This window comes from Paroedura picta, chromosome 5 (assembly GCF_049243985.1).
Source record: "Paroedura picta isolate Pp20150507F chromosome 5, Ppicta_v3.0, whole genome shotgun sequence".
NCBI lineage: Eukaryota > Metazoa > Chordata > Lepidosauria > Squamata > Gekkonidae > Paroedura > Paroedura picta.
The window spans coordinates 64,627,725-64,649,902 of record NC_135373.1 but is presented as its reverse complement, the minus strand read 5'-3'; the positions used below and the strand labels follow the sequence as shown (position 1 = coordinate 64,649,902).

Below are 22,178 nucleotides of genomic sequence, written 5' to 3'. Positions count from 1 at the left end.
AAAATTTTCAAAGCAATCATGATGCCTGAGGCTATCCTAGCAAAAATGCTGGCTTCTATGGGTTGGATTCTGTGACTTCTTTCCACTAAACAAGATCCCATGACACCATTGTCCTTGATCTACCTTCAAGGAAGAAAGACTTCTTCCAATGGAGGATTTTTTAAAAAAATGAAGGAAAGCTTCCTCTGTTAGAGGGCAACTTGGTATACATGCACATGGACATATACAACCTCCCTACAATTTTCATACTGAAAAGTGACTACAATTTTTGCTATTCTATCCCAAGTACATCTAGAACATCTTAGGGCCTTTTTTGCACCCAATATTCTTGACTTACTTTAAACATAAATTGTGATATTAAAACAAATTTGAAACATATACAATTTATCTTTATAGTGACTTTATACAGCTGTTCCTTTGGCCGAAGTGATTGCAGCTTGTGTCTTGCGGCTGATCCCATGTATCAATGCGTCTGGTGTGAAAACAGCTGTGTTTACACAAAAGTGTGCCAAACTCCTACTCTTACCTGTCCTCCTCCAGTCATTACTCGGGTAAGTTAAATATATTTAACCCATATCACCCATGTATCTGATAATACTGTAAATGAAGACAATTTGCCAAGTCCCTAAGCAAGATTCACTGTATGTCTTCTTTAAGAACAGCAGATCCCGGTGATGGATAAGAAATGTTTCATTGGTCAAAAACTTGATAAGACATGGTGTTTCCACATTGTAAGTAGCCACTGTCAGCAATCTGTAGTATTGTTGGCCGCTTTGGCCCATTCCTCCTTACAATTCTGAGGTAGATCAGAAGACTGAAGTGATGTGAAAGTCTCCACAAGTGGTGGAATTGGTACAGGGAAGGGGAGGTGCAAGAAAAGTAGTCATATTCCCAGAGTAGTATAGGAATCCTGCAGTAATGTTGCCAGACCCCTAGAGTAGAGCTAGGTTTTGTGAGAAGAATGGATCACCATCATTTCATATCTCTGTTCCCTTTCTTCATCTCATCTAGTTTAACACCATGGCCCATTGTGCATGGGCCAGAACGCCCGCACTGGCGGTGGCAGGGCTTCGGGGGAAATCCCTGATAACACTCGCCGCCACTGCCACCAGTGTGGTCATGTCCTGGCCCAGGGCTATGGAAGGCCCGTGTTAAGCAAACGTGGGAGCTTCTGCAGCTTCCTGGTTATGCTGGGTGGCAGCAGGGGCTGGGGCGGGCCAGCGCCTGTAGGGACACCGCACGCCCCTGTGGGCTCCGCGGAGCTGGCAGGGGCAACCCGCTGAAAGGAAGCCTTAGCTTTAGGACCTTCTAATGAAGAGAGGTTTCAGTACATTTTGTTGTCAAAGAGGAGAGTATCAGTTGCTTTAAATGACTGCAAGAAAGGTGTGAACAGAGTAAAATGCAAGAAAGACATTTTAGATATAATAGTCATAGCCTGCTGAGCAGCTGTTTTGTCATAAACCATAATAGAATTCTGTTTCTGTTAGGTGTTTCAAGTGTAACAGCTTATTATTGATTTTGTGCTATTTGCAAAAGCATTTAACTTGAGATTTTATGGCAGAGATTTGTTAGCTCGTGGTGTTTGGGGTTTTTTTAAAGAATGTAATTAGCATCTCTGAGGAGTTAGGCAACCAGACAATGCAGGATATTGGATAAAAATTAGTGCGTGATTTGTTGATTCTCAACTTCTGCCCATTTAATAATTGTTTTCTTTTTATCAGGCACAGAGCAGGGTTTTTTTTTTTTACACCTGAGGCATCATAAACCTCAGAACTAGTTGTTTGGGAGCTGGGCAGAGGAGACAAGACACATGAAATGGAAACATGTCACAAAGGCCTCTGGTACTAAGGCAGAGAGGGATGCCATACGGATAAGATTCAGTGCTCAAATCTGCTTAGTTCGTGGTAGCTCCTTGTGAGTTGTATGCTTACAGTTGTTCCATCCTGGTATACATCTGTCCCAACTTCCTTCCTGTCACTCTCTTGCCATAATGTTATTAACAATGATAGTTCAGTTACAGTTTATCATGACGATTAAGTTTGCAGATACCATTACTTTGTTGGAGGGAAATATATTATAAAACTACCAAGGGGGAAAAGAATTCTGAGTGGGATTCCATGGTATAACACTAAAATACAAGTTTTCCCCCTAGTCTCTTCCAACTTTGTAGTCACACAGGCAATGTATCAATCTACAGAAACTGTTAAGAAAAAGGGCAAGTTAAAATGTTAGAGAAGTTGCTCCCACTTGCATATCATTGTTTCAAGAAAGTGCCTAGATGCCTTCAAGTACATGTGAGTGCAAAAAATGTTTGCTTCAGAAAGGAAGTTCTAATGCAGAATGACCTTTTCTAGTGAATAAAATATATTCTTTGAAGGAAGTTGGGACAAAGGGGGTGATAGGATTAAACCCTAACAAATTTTATTCCAGCATAAATGGTGGAGAAGACATTAGAGCAGGCTTTCTCAACCAGGGTTTCAGGAAACTCTGGGTTTTCTTGATGGTCCTGGAAGGGTTTCCCAAATGATTGGCAGTTAAACAATTTTTAATTTTTAAAAAATTACTAAACATTTATCTGGTGATACAACCATATGGTCATGTTGACACACCTGTTCTTCCCAAAATAGTCAGTGATGGGCCTGCAGGGGTGGGAAGAACCATATTCTGTATGATCGCACCACTTCTGTGGTTTCTCGGAGCCGGAGGAATATTTCAGAGGTTTCTCAGTTGTACAAAAGTTAGAAAGGCTGTGTTAGCGTAGAAGTAGAATCTTCTGGGTTTTGGACAGCTACTAACAATACAGAAGCAGACAGTAAGATGGTAGAGGCAGCTGGCCTAATGATATATTATGCCAGTCCTGGAACTCATAGAGTGGTGGTACATTTCTAAAATTTGACTGACAATACATCCAGATATGCAGTTCTGCAAGACATGCAGCTATAGATCAAAACCATGCAGTTCTAATGAGAAATATATTATTATTCTTAGATAAAATAAGAAGAAAAATATGAACAAACATGTTTGTGGAATACATCTTTTAGTTTTATTCTCGTGCTACCATCAAAATGTTTCAGGCTTTCATGTGGTCTTGAGGTTCCTGCTAGCCTCATTCTCACAGCATAGCTATGGTTATTCAGCAGCATGGAAGTAAATGTCAGAAGGGGTGTTTTCCTGCCTGAAGACTTACAAGGAATGACAATGTAATTAACTCACTGAACTATGGCTGTGGTTACTCCACAAAACAAACACACTAACATATGTTGTGATGTCATATACTATGTGTAGAAATGATAAATGTGAACTTAACATGAGTGCATCATCACTAAATTCATACAAGTTTCCTTTGATTCCTCTTTGCAGTTCCTAATATTCCCGAGGTGCTCTCTGCAATAAAGGGACAGATAGTCAAGCCGCCACTTTCCCCACCTAGACCGGATGGTCAGGTGCCCTAATTTCAGAGCCTGCATGTCATCTCTGCTCTCCAAAACCACAATGAGATGCTGAGACTTATGTCAGCAAATCCATCCACCCCATAGCATTAAAGCCTCTTACAGACTGAGAACCTCCACATAAACTATAATTTGATATTTTAAACTGCTTTTTAACTTATCAAATGCATGTTTCCATTTCTGCAGATTGAACCAGAGAACGGACCACTAAATGGTGGGATTTTGTTGACTATAATGGGATCTAATTTGGGCATAACAGCTGAAGATGTCACAAGTATAATGGTGGCAGGCACTAACTGTATATTTAAAGAAGAATTCTACTCTGTTTCTACCAAGTAAGTAATTGTCAGGTGTCTTGAACGTCAAAAAATTTGCATAAAATGTCATTGTATGCACAAGGACTGTGGAAATATGAAACACAGCAGTTAAAGTGGTTTTAAATGTATAATTTCCTTGCCATCTTTATATGGAAATGAGTTGTAATTCTTTTAATAATTTTTTGCTCTAATTCCAGAGTGAAAATGCCCTGTTTATCCTTAATTCCCTTCAGAATAATCATGACTGAGCGAGTCACTTGTAATAACCACCTATCTTTATGATCCTGTTGTTCCCACGTTAGTTTGTTTCTTGCTTTCATTCACTTTCAGTGACTCCTCCATTTACTTTGAAATGAGAAGTATAGTAATAGTTATCTCATGCAGTTAAAACTTACATTTCTAGATAGTGTCACTTCAGGGGAGCTGTAAATGTAGCCTACTAAACATGTGCAATCTTGTGGACTTAGAAAACCTGCTATACATGTAAACCTGTATGGTTACTTCCAGTAAGGATAATTTTATTATATCCTTTTTTCACTCAGAGTGGAAAACTTTCATATTTTCCACAGCTAACGTTATTATAAACGCATTCCCAAGTAATGAAAGCATGGTGTGGCTCAAGATTTAGAAGTTTCTTTGAAAAATTAACTTACGCACACCTTGAGTCATGTTGAAGTAAATTATAGAACAATTTTTAATTGGCTGTGTGTAATGAAGATCTGGAATTCATCTTGTTCAATCAAGGTAATAGCAGCAGAGACACCAAGGAGCAATTTGTATGGCTCATTATGTTTTATTTGATGTTCAGTGCTTTTGAGGCTTCTTAAGATGGCACTTTCTCTCCACCAAACTATTATTTAAAAAAAAGAAAAAGACAGAACATTAGGAACCTTTAGATTTTAATATGTAAAATTGCCTTGTATCCAACTAGGATTGTATGTGAAGTTGGAAAGGTTCCAGAAGCAATGCAGGGTGGAATTGTAGTTGATGTAAGTGGGCAGCAAGGCAGATCAACAAGTGAGGTGCAATTTACATATCAGGTGAGTATGTTTGTCAGTACCTTTTCTTACCCAAGAAAAAGTGTCATATTTGCATTTATTCTATTCCTTTAGCTTATTGAGAAATATTTTGTTCAGATTACAGCGAAGAGCCCAAAGAATTGTTCCTAAATAGTCCTCCAAAAATAATAATGCTCTTTGCATTTTTAAAATATGATGCAGTAAAGAAAAAAAATCTATTGCAAATGAACATAGCTGTAGCATTATTTTTGATAAATAACAAACCCGATTTGAAACATACTTTTCTTTTGGAATAGCTTCTGATTGTCTCCTGAACCAGTAAATTGCAGGAATGAATTCAAAGCTACTGAGGAATATCTAATGACCTCTGTATGTCTTAATCTCATAATATTTTCAGTGGGTTGTTCCATTTCAAAATGGAAGTAATGGGTGGCACAGGCAGTGTGCAATCACAATAAGCATACAATTACCCATGTTGTCACCATGGCAAAAGATGTGTCCTAATTTCTGTAATGCAGGCGTGATGCTTTCTTTGGCGAAGTATACAGTGCCTGTGAAACATAGCTGTGTGGCCTCTGAAGGAAAAAGGCATTCTCACTTAATATACAAAATAAACTTTTAAAAGAATTTACATGCTGCCTACAGAACTAGAAAATAGAACTGGGGAACTGTGTAGTGTTAGGGCTGTTTTTAGAGCATTGGTTTGCTTGCTGGTATGTTCTTAGCTTTCTTGATAGATAGAAGCACAAAAGAAATAGATATAGATTGGTCACAAATTGGAAGAGGCTAGATAAATATATATTATTACATTAATATGATAAAGCAAGCGAGATTCTGGGGCTGTGTATTCTGTCCATAGCAAAGTAACATAAGTTTTTGCCATACATCAAGCCTTGAATCTGGAGAACTGGGATTGATTCTCTACTCCTCTATAATGCAGCAAGTGGTGTCTAATGTGGGGAGCGGAAGGGTAGGCAATTGTAAGCCACTTTAAGATTCCTTTGGGTAGAGAAAAGCAGGGTATAAAAACCAACTCTTCTTCCACAGTCCATCACTGTCACTATGTGGACAGAAACATTCTGCAGATGTCATTTTCAGGAGATCTAGCCTCTTGTGGCGCAGAGTGGTAAGGCAGCGATATGCTGTCTGAATCTGTCTGCCCATGAGGTTGGGAGTTCAATCCCAGCAGCCGGCTCAAGGTTGACTCAGCCTTCCATCCTTCCGAGGTCGGTAAAATGAGTACCCAGCTTGCTGGGGGGTAAATGGTAATGACTGGGGAAGGCACTGGCAAACCACCCCGTATTGAGTCTGCCAAGAAAACGCTAGAGGGCGTCACCCCAAGGGTCAGACATGACTCGGTGCTTGCACAGGGGATACCTTTACCTTTACCTTTACCAAGTTATATTTGGCTTCTGTTCCTATGCTGATTTTTTTTAAATGTTGAAAAGTGGAAGATAAATGTATTCTGCTTCCTTGAGAATTAAAAAGAGTCTGCCCCTTAGAGAATTTTCTGTGACTGGACATGGGCTTAAACAATTTAAACCAAACTGCAAAGCCTTAACCTGTCTCATTTGATCTTTGGGAACAGGATTTGAAGCATAGAAAACCACATCAAACTGCTGCTGAAAGCCTCAGCGGGTTTATTTGTATTGGTTAAAGGAGAAGTGAAATATTGCGTCTTCCTTTGAAACTGTTGTGCTTACCAAATAGTATTGCCAACAAGTACTGAATTTATCTACCAAGATTATATTTTGCTGATATGATGCCTTTTTCTCTGGCGTCCCCACTGGGCATTGTTTTTGTGTAATTTATCTACTAAAAGCTTCATTCCTTTTATTAGAGAGCAGGTTTCATCTTAAAATTTCTTCTTCTTACATAGCTTTTTCTGCAAATAAAGTTAAGTGTGCCCTTAAAATGCTGTCTTTAAAAAAAATATGGCAAAGAGATTTTGCACAACAGATGAGTAAGCATTTGCACTGATCCTTTTGAGACCAGTAATAATTTACAGTTCTTACTTTATTATATCAACCTCCTTCAAACAGTTGCTTTTTGGTTTGTGGGCCCCCATCCTCATTTGTTCAGATTTGCCAGTTTTTTTAGACAGACTGTGTAGGTTTCTTTTAAAATTTTAATTACAGCAAACATCCGAAGGAATCAGGGTAAATAGGGTAATCACAGTTCCTCAGCAACTCTACCAATTATAGTGGTATTTCTTTTGCCAGGTAAGCTAGAAACAAAACATTCTCCTAAATTCTCAGTGACCAGCCATCATGTGCCTGTTGGAATACTGAGAGCTGCACACTCACCTTTTACAAATAATCTATCAAATCATGCATAATACGACCCCCATCCACAAACATACACACTTTAGCAATTTTTAAAATGCTGCCAGTATCCTGTCATTGATCTTCCAGCATCTCATCTGTTGCTACGATGATAATATAAGCATAACTTGAATTTTCAAATTAAGAGTAGCTGGATCAGAGTGAGAGTATATTCTCATTGCTTCATCAAACAGGCTTACACTGCAATCCTAAACAGAGTTACTCCATTCTTAGACTATTGGTGTTTAAGGGGTTTAGGCTGGACTGAATCTGTCTCAGATTGCTCAGTTAAAATCTCACATGCAATCCTATGGTGCACAGTTTCATTCTGAAAAGTGCCTTTCATTAAATTTATAGCACTAAAAGGGTTTATGGCTTTCTTTATTGGCCCATTAAGGAAAACATTAGGTGTGCTGAGGCAGCTTTCTTGAGCACTGGATGATTACATTAAAAGAACAAGAAATTATGTGTGTGTGCATCCTTTTATGTCACAAAGAGGTGTCTTCAAAATTAAAAATCATGTGCATAACTGAAGAGTGTAGTTACTATGCACCAAAGTTGTCAGCATAGAGAGAGCCAAGCTGGTGTAGTGCTAAGGAGTGCCGACTTCTAATCTGGTGAACTGGGTTTGATTCCCCGTTCCCCCACATGGAACCAGCTGGGTTATCTTGGGCTCACCACATCACTGATAAAGCTGTTCTGACCAAGCAGTAATCTCAGGGCTCTCTCAGCCTCACCCCCTTCACAGGGTGTCTGTTGTGGGGAAAGGAAAGGGAAAGCAAATGTAAGCCGCTTTGAGACTCCTTAAGGTAGAGAAAAGCGGCATATAAGAACCAACTCTTCTTCTTCATATAAGAGAAGGAGGGGAAAAAAGAGATGGAAAAATAATTTCTTTCTTTTTCAATATATTGAAAAATGCCCCTAATGTGTAGACACAATCCAATAAAAAAATGGTGTTTTTTAAAATTCCAATACTGTCAGTGGGAAAATTAAGCACATATTTAAATATTTCTTACTATAATTATCAGATTGAACAGAATATATGGGCCTGCTGCCCTGCTTTGAAAGAGAATGCTTACTGTCTGTAACAATACCTTATCTTTGATTTCTGTTTCACCCAGACATTCAGGACGAGGACCTGCCTCCCTTCCCTAGGCAGCCAGACTTATGATGCTTGTATCTAGCATTGCCAGGTCTCCATATAGAAATCTTCATTGCTTACCATTGTTGAAAGTGTTGGCAAAAGTAAAACAAACAAACAAAAGAAAACCCAACCCTGCAGGCAATTGTGTATGTTGAGATATCACTTCGTGTTGATATCATGTCACTCTAGGAATCACCAGAATAGTGATGGTTTTTCTATAGAGTTTTCCTATGATTTTTAGGGCAACATGATGACGCTTTTTGGGTTTCCCTCAAAGTGACATTATACTGGGCACAACTCTGGTCCTCCCTCCATCCCTGTCCCCAAAGCTCCTGATGCTTGCCAGGATAACCGTAGATTTGATACTTTCATGAGACTTTCACCTATTTATAGGACTCAACCACTGATTGTGAAATTCAAAACCTTTGAGTATTTCCCTCTTTCTCAGGCTTTTGCATGATTTGAGCTTTCTACCCATTCTTCCTTTCTGTGCTTTTGGTCTCCTGCTTTCCTGATCAGCTTTATTTCAGTTTTGCCTTATTTCAACAGACCACGTATTGCAGATTTGGAATACACATACACGCACCCTGATTTTCTACATGTGTATGGAGGTGGAAAATATGTTCTTTGTCCATTTCAGACAAAATAGCAAGTTTATGTGTTCTCCCTGTATGCACGAACAGACCTAATGGCTAGTAGCACTAATATGAAATGGAGTAAGAGCTGTTATATTGGGAAGGGGATATATTAAGGAGGAATTTGGCCTGATATAAACCTTACAGCAACCTTTCTCCACTTTTTAACCATTGAGAAACCCCTGAAACATTCTTAAGGCTTTAGGAAACCCTAGAAGGGATATCATCAGGCCACATCTTCCTGCCACATCCCTGGAAGTCACATGTCATCAGAAGTGCCATTACCTAGACATTCTCACCAGATACGATATCACCAGGCCACTCCCACAGCATAGGAAGTGACAGCACAGAAATATTATCAGATGATTTTTGAACAGAACCATACCTGCCCTCTGGGCTGGCTACCAGTTTGGTCCTCTTCACTAAATGGATCCTGCAGTGGGAGCCTTCAGAAACAGGGCTCAGGCAGGCCTGTGATGCTCCGCCGCCCACACCTCAATACCAGAAAAAGTGCTGGGGCCAGCCTGTGCCATTTTGTCATCTCCACCCTTCCCCTAACATCAGAAATGGTACCAGAGCAGGCTTATGCTGTTCTGTCGCCCCACACCAGAAATGGGGCAGAAGCAGGCCTATGCTGCTCCCCCCCCCTTAATTAAGTTAAAAGGAGAGTACTTACCTCTCTGTACTCCAGTTGCTACCATGTGTGATGAACTTTGGCCAACAAGGATTTGTATTGTGATTTGTATTCACGAAACCCTGGTTGAGAAAGCCTGCCTTTGAGGAAGATGGTGTCAGTACTCAATTTAGTATTGCCAGATATAGAGATATATAATAAAGTTAATAGGTGGAACAGGCATAGACAACAAGAAAACAGATAAAGAAGCTGCTTAGCAAGAAAAAAAGACAGAAAGGAAAATTGTGCTTTAAAGTAGGAGGGAACAGGGTGAAATTGCCATAGCATACAAAGCTGGAAGCCAAGACTGGTTCAGCAAAGCCAGTTTTATGTATGCTGTAAAGTCAGGCCCAGGCCATTAAGTTTTGTCAGGAATCCATCTAAATCCATCTACAACAGTGCCTTTATTTCTGTTGCTCTTAAGATGATATATTCCACATGAGAGTAGAGAATATGGCCAAGTAGAAGATTAATTGCTGTTATTTTGCTGAGTAAGGAGGCTTACCCTATGGTACAGGGAAAAACAGATTCATTATATATCTTATAGTGAGTAATCTAAGCAATAAAGCACAACAAGGTGTGCATTATATCCAGAACAAATGCTAATTAATTGTGACTATTGTGGAAGAAGGAAATTAGAGCTTCCCATCACTCAATGAGTGCCTGAGAGAGAGAAAGGAGAAGATTTGGTGGCAATGGCATTTGGTTATTTCTCTTTTAGGGAATGGAATAAACTCATATAGCCACATACCAAGTAGTGCGAGTGTTCTTTCACCATCAGGATGATTACTATGCTAATTTCATGTTATTATATAAAATACATAGTTAATTATACCTACATTTATCATCATGTGAGGGATTGATGAGTGCATGGAGCCAGTCAGTGAGCCTCATGATTGAGCAAGAATTTGAATTTGGGCCTTCCAAAGTCAAAACCAATTTGGAAGGAAGGATGTTCCTCAACCAGCAGGAAGGAATCATTGAATCCAATACCACTTTTTGAGGGGCATGTTGGTGGAATGTGCCATCAAGTTACTGGTGGTAACTCCATAGGGTTTTCAAGGCAAGAGACCAATGGGTGATTTGCCTTCTTTTGCATAGCAGCCGTGCACTTCCTTGCTCCAAGTACTAACCAGGATCAAACACACTTAACTTCTAAGATGTGACAAGAATGGGTAGCTTGAGCCATCTAGGTCACGGCTCTTTGGATATAGCATTTATTAACAGGTTCATAGAATCCTAGAGTTGGAAGGGACCTCCAGGGTCATCTAGTCCAACCCCCTACACAATGATGGAACTCACAACTACAATTATCCTTGTTACAAAAACATTTAAAAGGAATACATTATATACATTGTGTATTTCAAATCTGGATAATCCTTAACTCTGGGTGAACAGTGTGAGTTTTTCAATATTGATGTTTTTTGTCAAAATGAATAGGAATTCTACTTTTTACATGCTGCATGCACTTCCTTAAATATGAGTTCTCTGAACTCTAAATTCTGAAGACTATTCATTCTTCCAATTCTGTACTGTAGGTCTCAGAAGTTATAAAAACTTCTGGATTTGGAAACAAAATTTTATTCTAACTATTGATGGCTGGTTTAGTAGGAATGGTGTTCAGCAGAGATAAAGAAATTGACCTTAGAAGATTTTATATATATGCAATCAGATATGGCAAATTCAATTCTAATTCATTAAACTGTAAGGTTACTTTAATATAATAGGGTGCAATTATTTCAGACCTTTATCCAGTTTTGTAGCTCAATTAGAATGGCTTATGAAAAAGGAAAATGAATGAGAAATTTGTACTATACATCATTTTCAGAGTATAAGATGTCCTACTGATTAATACTTTGCTGACATGGTAAACTAGAAAGAAGAATTCATTTTACAAGTCTTTTGTATTGTAAAGTACACTCTGGCTTTTACAAATTGTGCCTATTTTTATGATCACGGGATGGAGCTGTTTCGAATAAGAGATGGCATGAATCCCTCTCTATTGGAGTTTTAAACCCTTTTTTTTTTTCTTTGAAAGTACATCATAATTTCTCTACCCTTTGTCATCTATGCTCACTGATACCTAGAAGAAATTGTGGAAGTGGTTCTATTTCCCACTGATCCCTTCTGAGATTAATAGAAATTTCAACAACATTTTTAATGAGACATTTGAATTCAAATACAAATGGTAAATTTCCCAATTGAAAGCCTCCTACTGGATGAGCACTTTGCAGCAAGTTTAGGGTAGTCATGAAATACATTTGGATTGGATCCTTCCATAGAGGAAGATTCCTCCCTCAGTAGAAGAACACTATGACAAGTAGGGGTGTACAGTTTTTTTTCTCAGTATTTTTCTGTTTGGGTCCATTTCACCCTAGAAAGAATTGTGCAGTCCTGGTTGCAAAGCAGTTGCTTGGTTTGTGACAGGAATCAACATGGTTCCCCCTCCCAGGAGCAGCATGTAGGGGACATTTGGGGCTACAATGGGAATGGGGAGACAAGAAAGTAGCATTTGTCTGGGTCAAGACAGTATTTGTTTACAGAATGTTCACAGTATTCTTAGACCCAGTCTATAGATCTTAGTTATAAAGCCAAAGGCCTTGCTTCTGTTTTTCCTGTAGTAGTTGTAGTTATACTCAAGAAAAATGTGAAGGGAACTGGGAGGAAAGCATTGGATTTCAAACTGAATACTGTAAGCCCAAAAGAAAACCTTCAGAGAGAGAACCAACATCTAATCCATTATGTTGAAACTAGGGCCTAAAATCAATACCAGCTTGCAATTGTGTAAGATTTTAATATGAATTTGTTCACAGTCTTTCATTTATTTTTAATGATCTATTTGGTTTTTTTTTTTTTTGTTCGTTTGTTCGTTCAAAATCCTATTAAGAGGGGGAAAAACAGGAAGGAAAAAAACTGAATTGTAACTAGTTTGTGACTATTTCTTCCACACAGGATCCAAAGCCTACAGGAATACATCCCCAAAAAGGTCCCCAAGCTGGAGGGACCACCCTAACGATCAGTGGCACAAACTTGGAGACTGGCTCAAGAAAAGATGTTAATATTGCCCTTGGCGATGTGCCCTGTGAAGTGTGAGTATGAGGCACACATTCACTGCAACTATCTCTCTCCCCACCCTCCTGGATGTGGTTCTAACACAGTATTTTCCAAACTGCAGTCTGAGGAGACCCCGAGGTGTCCTCAAGTGGTGAACCACAAGTTCTATGTAAGGGCAGAGAGTAAGGTGTTTCAGGCCCAGTAATAGACTACAAGAACAAGATAATAGAATACTCATTGTTTTCTAGGAATAGAGACTGGGACTCTTTGCCCAACCAGTAGTGTAACTGCAGCATTCTGCATTAGCTGCTACTTCAAAGAGCTCTGCAAGAGTCCAGACTAGATGTAACTAAAGTATGGATCACTGTGTCTATATCTGAATGAACCAGAAACTGGCACAACTGATAACACCAACCAAAGTTGGGCAAAAACACTCAGAGCCACCACAGCCATCTGGTTTTATAAGGTGTCCACCATGTCAAGTAGCTCTCCCAATCTGTGAGCCTGGCTTTTCAAGGGAGGTATAACACCATCAAAGATAGGAGAGATCTTGAGTCCTTAGTCAGCCTGACCCAGAGAACCATAGAGAGATTTTTAAGCACCATTCCTCTGATTATACTTAATGTGTTCTCTTGTCTTAATTAAACAATGCACTTGCCTGTGGGAAATGGTCTTTAGTGTCCCTTATTTGCTTCTTCAAGGTGGCACACATGAGGGAAGCCCTCTAATGAGGACTGCATATTCTCTTGACATGTGATTTTATGATAGTGCAGTGTTCCATCAGTATAGGCAGTGCCTAGCTGTTGACTCTTAAAAATAAAAAGTAGCTGAATAGTAGCTTTTACAGAAGAGAGACTACATGTGATACACTTCCAATGTAACAGTTTATTGAGTTACCATTAGTATCCCAGCAGCATGTCAAGGAACATGTCAATAGTTATTAGAGGTATACACTCAGACATCAACTAATGAAATAACTAAACATCACAGTGATTTTCTTTATTGTCAGCATCAGAACACACCTAATAGCTAGAAGTAACAACATCCAGTAATCTGTGGAAGTGTCCATTGTAATGTAGTGCCTGCCCAATGTCTATTTTCACAGTTGTGGGAGCGAGATGGTGAGAGCAAGACACAGTGAGAGCAGGAAAGAGCGATAGACAGAGGCAGCAGATAATGTAAGTGACAGGCATTTGATCCAACCAAAAGAGCTAGCAGACATTTTCACCAAAGTAACTTGTAATAATATTGCTGTCTGTGATCAGCAGTCCATCAATCATTAACTGTCACAGTGAGTTAGATAGGAACTCTGACTTCTGTATAAACTAGCAGCTAAGCACTATTTATCTCAGTGAGACTGTGCACTTACAGGTTTATATTATTTAGCATAGAATCATAGAGTTGGAAGGAACCTCCTGGTTCATCTAGTCCAACCCCCTGCACTACGCAGGACACTCACAACCCTATTGCTCATCCACTGTAACCTGCCACCCCCTTGAACCTTCACAGAATTAGCCTCTCCGTCAGATGACTATCTAACCTCTGTTTAAACATTTCCAAAGATGGAGAACCCACCAACTCCTGAGGAAGCCTGTTCCACTGAGAAACCGCTTTAACTGTCAGGAACTTTTTTCTGATGTTTAGATGGAATTTCTTTGGATTAATTTCATCCCACTGGTTCTGGTCTGTTCCTCCATGGCAAGAGAGAACAATTCTTCTCCATCCTCTACATGGCAGCCTTTTAAATACTTGAATATGGTTATCAGATCCCCTCTCAGTCATCTCCTCTCCAGGCTAAACAGACCAAACTCCTCCAGCCTTTGCTCATACGTCTTGGTCTCTAAACCCCTCACCATCTTTGTTGCCCTTCTCTGGACATGTTCCAATTTGTCCACATCCCTCTTCAACTGAGGTGCCCAAAACTGAACACAGTACTCCAAGTGAGGCTGGACCAGAGCAGAGTAAAGCGGTACCATCACCTGCCGTGATCTGGACTTGATACTCTGTTTGATACAGCCCAAAATCCCATATGCTTTTTTAGCCATTGAGTCATACTGTTGACTCATGTTCAATGTATGGTCTTCTAAGACTCCTAGATTGTTTTCGCACATACTACTGCCAAGACAAGTCTCCCCCACCCTATATTGGTGTATATGGTTTTACCCACCTACATGCAGAACTTAATATTTGTCCCTATTGTTTAGCCCACTTCTTGAGCCTATCAAGATCATCCTGTATTCTGATTCTGTCTTCTGTTGTGTTTGCTACCCCTTCCAGTTTAGTATCATCTGCAAATTTAAAAAGTACCCCCTCTAATCCCTCATTCAAATCGTTTATAAATATGTTGAGCAACACCTTGTTTAACACCTTGTTCTTGCTGCACTGGGTTATTTTGATAGCGAGTGAGTATAGGTTGTATTTAATGGCTGTCTTCCTCCTTTGATTGAATGAGATTTTGTCCAGTAAGAGAGATTTTCTTTGGTAGAGGAAGACTTGATGAAAGGATCATAGGATTCAGTTTACAAGCAGAAAGCTATAAAATCCAATCTACTGGAACTTGTTATAGTATATGCTTATTTATATAGTATTTGGGGTTTCTTTTCACCTGTTCTTTTCACTTTTAGTTCTTAGTCATAATGCAGTGTTTTTGTATGTGTTTTATATCAGTGGTCCCCAACCTTTTTATCACCGGGGACCGGTCAACGCTTGACAGTCTTACTGAGGCTCAGGGGGGAGGGATTTTGCTGAGGGATGCTGCCGCCTGAGCCCCTGCTCCACTTGCTTTCCCGCCGGCGCCCCTGACTTCCCGCTGCCCACTCAGGGAAAGTAGCTATGCAGTGCCATGCTGAGGGGGAGCCCCAGCCATAGCGGCCACTGGAGAGCACCAAATGTGAGCTGGGGCAGAGTGGCAGGGCAGCCCCCGAGGCAGCAGCCAGGGAGAAGGATGAGGAGGAGCTGTGGCCCGGTACCGACTGATTTACAGACTGGTACCTATCCCCGGACCGGGGATTGGGGACCACTGTTTTACATTATTTACAACATACCTTTCTCACTGGGACACAAGGTAGATTACAATGCAGTCAACAGGATAAGTGTAACAATATAGGGATTACAGAGTATTTGGGGGGAAACAGAAATCATAGAATCATAGTCAGAAGGGGCCATAGTCAGAAGTAACCATGATAAGTATCTGTTCAGCCACTGCTTGAAGACTGCCAGTGAGTGGGAGCTCACGAGCTCATGCTGAAAGTCCTCAACCCATTGGATTATGGGAGGTGGGCATTTTTTGCCAGCATTCTAAAACAAATCTTTAGGCTCGGAGGACACATATTACTTGCTCATCACAGTCTCCAGAAGACTGGCAAATCGTTTTAAAAGTACATAGGCATCCTCAAAGATCAATTAATATTTTAATACAAAATTTATATAAGTAATTATTTCCTCCCCAAAAAACTGAATAATTGGACAGGTCAAAAGTATTTGTTTAGGTAGCCTTGACTGCTGTGCAGGCTAGAAAAGTAATTGTTTCCAGAACAGGGTATTTCCTTCTCATGTGCCTGAAATTTAGAGGTGAGAATCCTTTGCATGTGGGATACAGTTCCCAGAGATTTTAATCCCAGTTGGATGGATACAAAGGACATCCATCCTAGAAATCTACTTCCCACCAAATGCAACCAAATGAAACCAAATGCAAAATTTGCAAAACAAATTAAAATAATAATTAACATGAATCCCCCCCCCCAAATCTGCACATTAAATTTGAGAAGATCCTTTTTTATATTTTATATTAGATTGACTCCTGATTGCTTTGTTATCCTGTTGTCACAAGCAGAGTAGTATTTTTCCCGGGTGTGAGTTGGCTCTTGGTTGTTTGCTGCATAACATGGTCTAAGTTGATATGGAGTCAGCAAAAAAGAAAGCTAAAGAAAACACAAGGAAAGGAAGGATGAAGACAGCACTTTCTGTGTTTTATTGAATTTCTTTACTCTTATTTCATATAATAAACTCATGGACACAAAGCCCCACATTTTCTCCTTAGCTAGCATAGAAGACATCCATTAAAATTATATGGTCCTGCAACAAATAAAGTTAGGTCACTTCTAAAAATCTGAATTCGTTTATCACAGAGTATTGAGCAAAGGCTCTGCTTTCAGTGGGCAGTTATTTGGGGGGTATGCAGCATATGTTTTAAAAGAGCCTAAAAATGTAATTTTTCTTTGTGGATCAATTGGAGAATAAAACTCAGTGTTTTTAATTCTCAGGTTTTCCTAGCTATCTGAATTCATTTTTAATGCATCCCTATTCCAATTTTAATCCATTTAATCCAAATATTAATTTAACCAAGAAATGGTTGATATATATTGCTTTGATGTTTTTAAAAGTGGTGCTGTCTGTGTATTTTATACAGTAAGAGTCTATAATCTCATCACTATTACCTTTTCTTAATTTCCCCAGCATCCAATTTGGTGAAGAAATTGTTTGTGTTACTGGGCCAAATCCCAAGGTTGGAAGTGCTTTTGTAATAGTACGGCATGGAAGCACTGAAAAACAAATAGAACATGAACCCTTTGTCTATACAGATAATCCGAGAATTGATGGTATCCAGCCCAAAACAAGTATACGCAGGTAATACAATGCTTCTGCTTTAAAAGTGTGTTGCACTTTCATGAACTGAGAAGTAGATTTTATTATGATGTAATTATTAGATTGCTTAGACCCAAGGGAGACATTTTCACTAGGTAATGGAATATAATTATATTTCTCATATCATGTAGAAGTCATCACCTCTAGGGAAAAGAAAATTTCATTATCTGAAAGTGAATGTCAAATGTATCAGATATTGTTCGTTATTATGGTACCTGTGCAAACCCTTATGGGTTACTGTGCATCGGGCATGTGCATTTGGTTCACCCAAGCTGACAAAAAAGCTATAAAAAACATCTCCCCCCCTTTTTTAGGGGGATATTTCTAAGCCAAATACAGAATCTCTAAACTGGTTCAGCTACTGGTATAGTTGACTAAAATAAAATCTGGAAAGCTTCCAAGCAGGAGGAAATTAAAGGAATTGCTGAAATAGCTTCTGGCCATTTAAATTTTAAAGAATGACTCCCTTTTTCTCCTTCCTCCCCTTCCAAAGGGAGGGGAGCAAAAGGGACCACTGGAATTGCTGCAAGATGTGAGGCTGTGGGAAGGGGCCCAAACCAGGCCTCCGAGAAGAGAGAACCCATTTCTAAGCCCCACCTTCTAAGCCCTTCTTGTGATCCTGGGGTTTTAGGCCCTTCCCAGAAGGATTCTGACCCAAGCATTGATACTGCCAATGAGCCAGCAGGGTCCTTAAGCTTGGAGGCCGCAGCATAGACCTGTCTGCAGCCAGACCTCCCACAGTCTTCCAAAGCATCCCTGGAGCACAGGAGCCAAAGGGCTAGGACTGGGGCATGGACTAGGTGAAAAACACTTGAGTCAGAAGGAAAACAGCAAAGTTTGGCCAAAGCCTTGTGTACTTTGTAATGTGACTCAGGTGTGAGCACTGCATTAATTTCTCCTTTTAAAGATGAACACAAATGTGGCAGCAAGGTTTAAAAACAGATATCAGAAGTAAATGCAGGCATAACTATATAAAATGTATTTGGGGAAAATGCACATGAAGAAGGTTAGACATTCTTTGTCTCTAACTGTTCCCCTTCCCTACACAATAGATGTTGGACAGAATTCGTATGGAGGGGAGTGTTAAATACACATGGGGCTTAGTGCAGCATTTGCAAATGGTTTCCCATCCAAGCACTGACCTGCGAAGCATCAATTAGTTTGGAGCATTTTGGGCTTCCCAACTAACAGTAACTAATGAAAAATTGCCTGCATATGCTTCTGAGTAGAAACAGAAGTTGCATTATTCATTGCTTTATTTTGTGTGCTTGAATTTTAGTGGGGGACGAAATATTACTGTGACTGGAAGTGGTTTTGACATCATTCAGACGTTTTCTGTTAAAGTCTTGGTTGAACCTTTTGGGGATTTCTTATCGAAGAAGAGGAGGAGACGGCAGGTACCGGATCCAGACATGGTAACCGTCACCACTTCTTGCTAAAGACATTTTCTCTTTTTCATCTGGGAAATCCAAAAGTCAATGACATATTTCCATTGGCTTTAATGCATTAGTAAGCCTGCTGAAGGCATCTCAGGATTGTTGCAATAATTCTTGATATACCATATATACTCGTGTATAAGCTGAGTTTTTCAGTACATTTTTTTCACACTGGAAAAAGCCCTCCTCAGCTTATACGTGGGTATATACTGTAATTGAAACAACAGCCTTCTATGGCTATGGAATGCCAGCCAGCTAGTCGTTGCATTGCATTTTGCAAATGTGTACTGCAAGCTGAGTTTGCTCTGGCAGCTTGTAGGACATCAATAATTTGACTGAGGGATTCTGATATTTTTTTTCCTTTTGCCTTCACTTTTCTTCTTCCTAATCACTTCTCCAAACTATTCTTTTGGTTTTTGTGGGTGGGGTGGGGTAGGTTTTGGGGGTGCTTTGGGATTTACTGTTTCTTTCACCTAGTGTTTCTTTCTCCTTTTATCTGAGGGGCAGCATTATTTGCCTTTTCTTCATGGGGTTGTGTTTCTTTTAAAAGTTGATTTTTACAGTTCTTTCTTTCAGTGTTGAGTTTTACAGTTCTTTATTTCAGTGTTTTGTTCTGGGGGGGCACTGTAGTTGTCCATTCTCCCAGTTTGGTAACTGTTGTACTTGTTGTAGTAGGTTGCCAACTTTGGGTACTGTTGTTCTGCTCTGGTTTGCTGGCCTGGGGGGCACTGTTTGGTTCTCCTGCCAGAGCTGTCCTCACAGAGCTGTTCTGTCAGTGCTCTCTCAGGGTGTTTGGCATCAAGAGAGGAAAGGAAGGTGATTGTAAGCCACTTTGAGACTCCTTTGGTTAGTGAAAAGCGGGGTAAAAAACCCAGCAGCTATTAATCTTCTTGACTTTTCTGTATTAGTTGGTGGGGGAGGCTGGATGGGAAAGCCTGTGATGATGGAGCAAGGATTTAGCGCTTAGACCACCCTGAGCTCTTCCACTGGAGGTCACTAGGGTAGGTTCACATGATAATCCTGCTAAGGAGGAGGAAGGTATCCATGTGACACTCCACCCTTGCTTTCTGATGCTATGGATGGCAGTGAAGACAGCACTTAGTTTGAGAACAACAGCAGTAATGGTGGTGACTGCAAACTTAGTCTATGCTGATAACCTCAAGCCAGCTATACCTGAAGCTCTGTTTGGACATACAGATGATGATGAGGAATCCAATTTTGAAGGATTTTAACTCTTGTGCTTTAGTTTGGTTGCTGAGCTAAAGTTTTTGTTATTGTTGCTAGCATATTGTTCTTGTTGACCCTCCTTTGCACTTACAGAGCTAGTTTACTGTTTTTCTTTGAAATGAATATTTAAAATATTTAACCTACTGATGCCTCAATTAATGTACATTTACCAATAGCTGCTGTTTTTCCCACCCTTGGCTTATATGCGGGTCCGCTTATATGCAAGTATATACAGTATGTATGTGAATACTAGTAATCCTACATGATGCTGAGAATTCAGAAAATAGGTGCAAAATTGTTTATATCTTGTAGTCTTTGCCAAATTTGCTACTCGGAGGCTCTTCTACAGCAATCAAACATGTCATCAACTTATCAACTATCAACTAATGTATAATAAAAAGCAAAAATGAACCAGTGAAAACCTTTATTACAGCATGATCAGCTATCTTGAAATTGGTACATTGATTTCCAGCAGGAGTTACTAAAAGCAAGCAGCAAATATAATCTAGGGCTACTCATAGTATTCAGCAATGTCTGTCTGAAATCTCAGCATTCACGAGGGCCTCTCAGAGCTTTCAGACATTCATATTCCTCTGGGTTTGTTGGTGTAAACCATTGGTGTGACATTCACTTCAACAAAGACTACTGCAGTGCCAAACACTGAGGGTTTTTTTTTAAACTTTGATCATTACTTCTTTATCAATATATTTGTACCTTGTTTCAAAGAGAATATTCAAGGACCAAATTGTTCAGTTGAAATATAAATGTCTGTATGTGGGTTCCAGATGACCATATCACCTACACAAGAGAAGGCTCATAACAGGCAGGAGTTAATATCTGGTTAGGTAGAAATAGGTGTCTGTTTTTATTTAGAAGCTGTTTATTTAAAACATTTGTATGTTGCCTCTTCAGAGACCTGCTTGAGATAGCTCACAACACAAAAGATGAAGCATAAAATCATTAAAATTAACACCCATTAAAATCAGACTATAATATCCAAAAGTATAAAAGTACATAAAAACATGAACCACTTGGCAACCTAAATGATCCTTCAGGACAGATGGTCTTGGAAGGGTGGTCTAGAAATTTAATAAATAATAATAAGTAGGCTAGAAGTAGATTGTAAACATGATTAAAAGTGTTCCTATGGCAATATGGAAACAGCAGGGACCAAATGAGCCCTGAAAAAATGCAACCTCCTGAGGTCTGTGCAACTTGTGAAAAAGCCCCCAAGACTCATCTAAAGGGGGCCATTGCCTCTGTGGGGGAGGAACGCCGACAGGGACCTGGCTGGTGGGAGAGAACTCCCAGCGCTGGCATTCTCTGGGCAGGGTGTGTGTTGGCATGGCAACGGGGCATGGCTAAGCTAGGCATCAGTTAAAGTTTGGACTATTCGTTAGATGTTGGATTGTATTGTTGTTTAATTGTCACAGCCGGTGGAAGTGTAGCATGGGAAGGATCAATTTTGGGGTGGCCAAGCTTGTGCGCTGGCCTCCCCTAGATTTGGGGGGCCCCTTAAGGGGCTGTGTAGATGCAGAGCCTGGTTGAAGGCTTGCATTTCCGGGAGGCAGGAGAACCCAACAGAGGCTAACGCCCGGAGGGGTCACTCCATGTTGCCTCCCCCCCTTTTTCAGCCTGCCATTATGTCCAGGATTCTGGGCTGGATAGCCAATGCAACCTGTTGAGGGGCAGGCTGTGATGGGCTGCCTTGTGGTCAGCTGACCACAAGAGGGCAAATTTCTCTTCCCATGCTTGCCACGCTCAATGTTGAATAAAGGCTGTGGCCAAAAAATTTACTCCAAATTACGGTTGTCAGTGTCCTCATTAGGCGGTCAATATCCCCCTGCAAGGCAAAGTAGGAGAGCTTGCCACTGATGTAACAGCAATACTGGCAAATCCTATTGGGGGTGGGGAATGAGTATCAGAACTGAGATTTCTTGGCCGTTTTTTCTTGCATAAATTAGCATAAGCTTCTTGGTCAAATAGGCACTAAAGTTAGTGAACGCTGGAACATTCAAAGAAGTTCTTGTTTTCTTCATCCACAGACTAGGGATCTCCCCCATCTTGTAGGAGCTATTTCCTTCAAACTTGTTAGGGTTAAGCTAGGTTTCTCATTTCTCTAACTCAAGATCCTTCTTGATCCTCTCCTTCAGACTAGACAGGGATCATCCCCTTTTCTAGGAGCTGTTTCCTTCAGTCTTGAATGGTGATCCTTCTTGATCCTCTCACAACCTTAACTTTCTTTCCCAGTCAGTT

At 40.1% G+C, this 22,178-nt stretch overlaps 1 protein-coding gene across 8 annotated transcripts in view; it reads left to right on the top strand.

The window, feature by feature from the left end:
- PLXNB2 (plexin B2) overlaps positions 1-22,178 on the top strand; it is a 405,779-nt gene that overhangs the window by 332,226 nt on the left and 51,375 nt on the right. For all 8 annotated transcript variants that reach the window (XM_077338327.1, XM_077338326.1, XM_077338324.1 and 5 more), the window contains 6 exons: positions 397-551; positions 3,636-3,784; positions 4,698-4,806; positions 12,514-12,650; positions 17,071-17,241; positions 18,539-18,674. In XM_077338327.1, the coding sequence (XP_077194442.1) occupies positions 397-551; positions 3,636-3,784; positions 4,698-4,806; positions 12,514-12,650; positions 17,071-17,241; positions 18,539-18,674 (857 nt within the window). The remainder of the gene's footprint in view (positions 1-396; positions 552-3,635; positions 3,785-4,697; positions 4,807-12,513; positions 12,651-17,070; positions 17,242-18,538; positions 18,675-22,178) is intronic.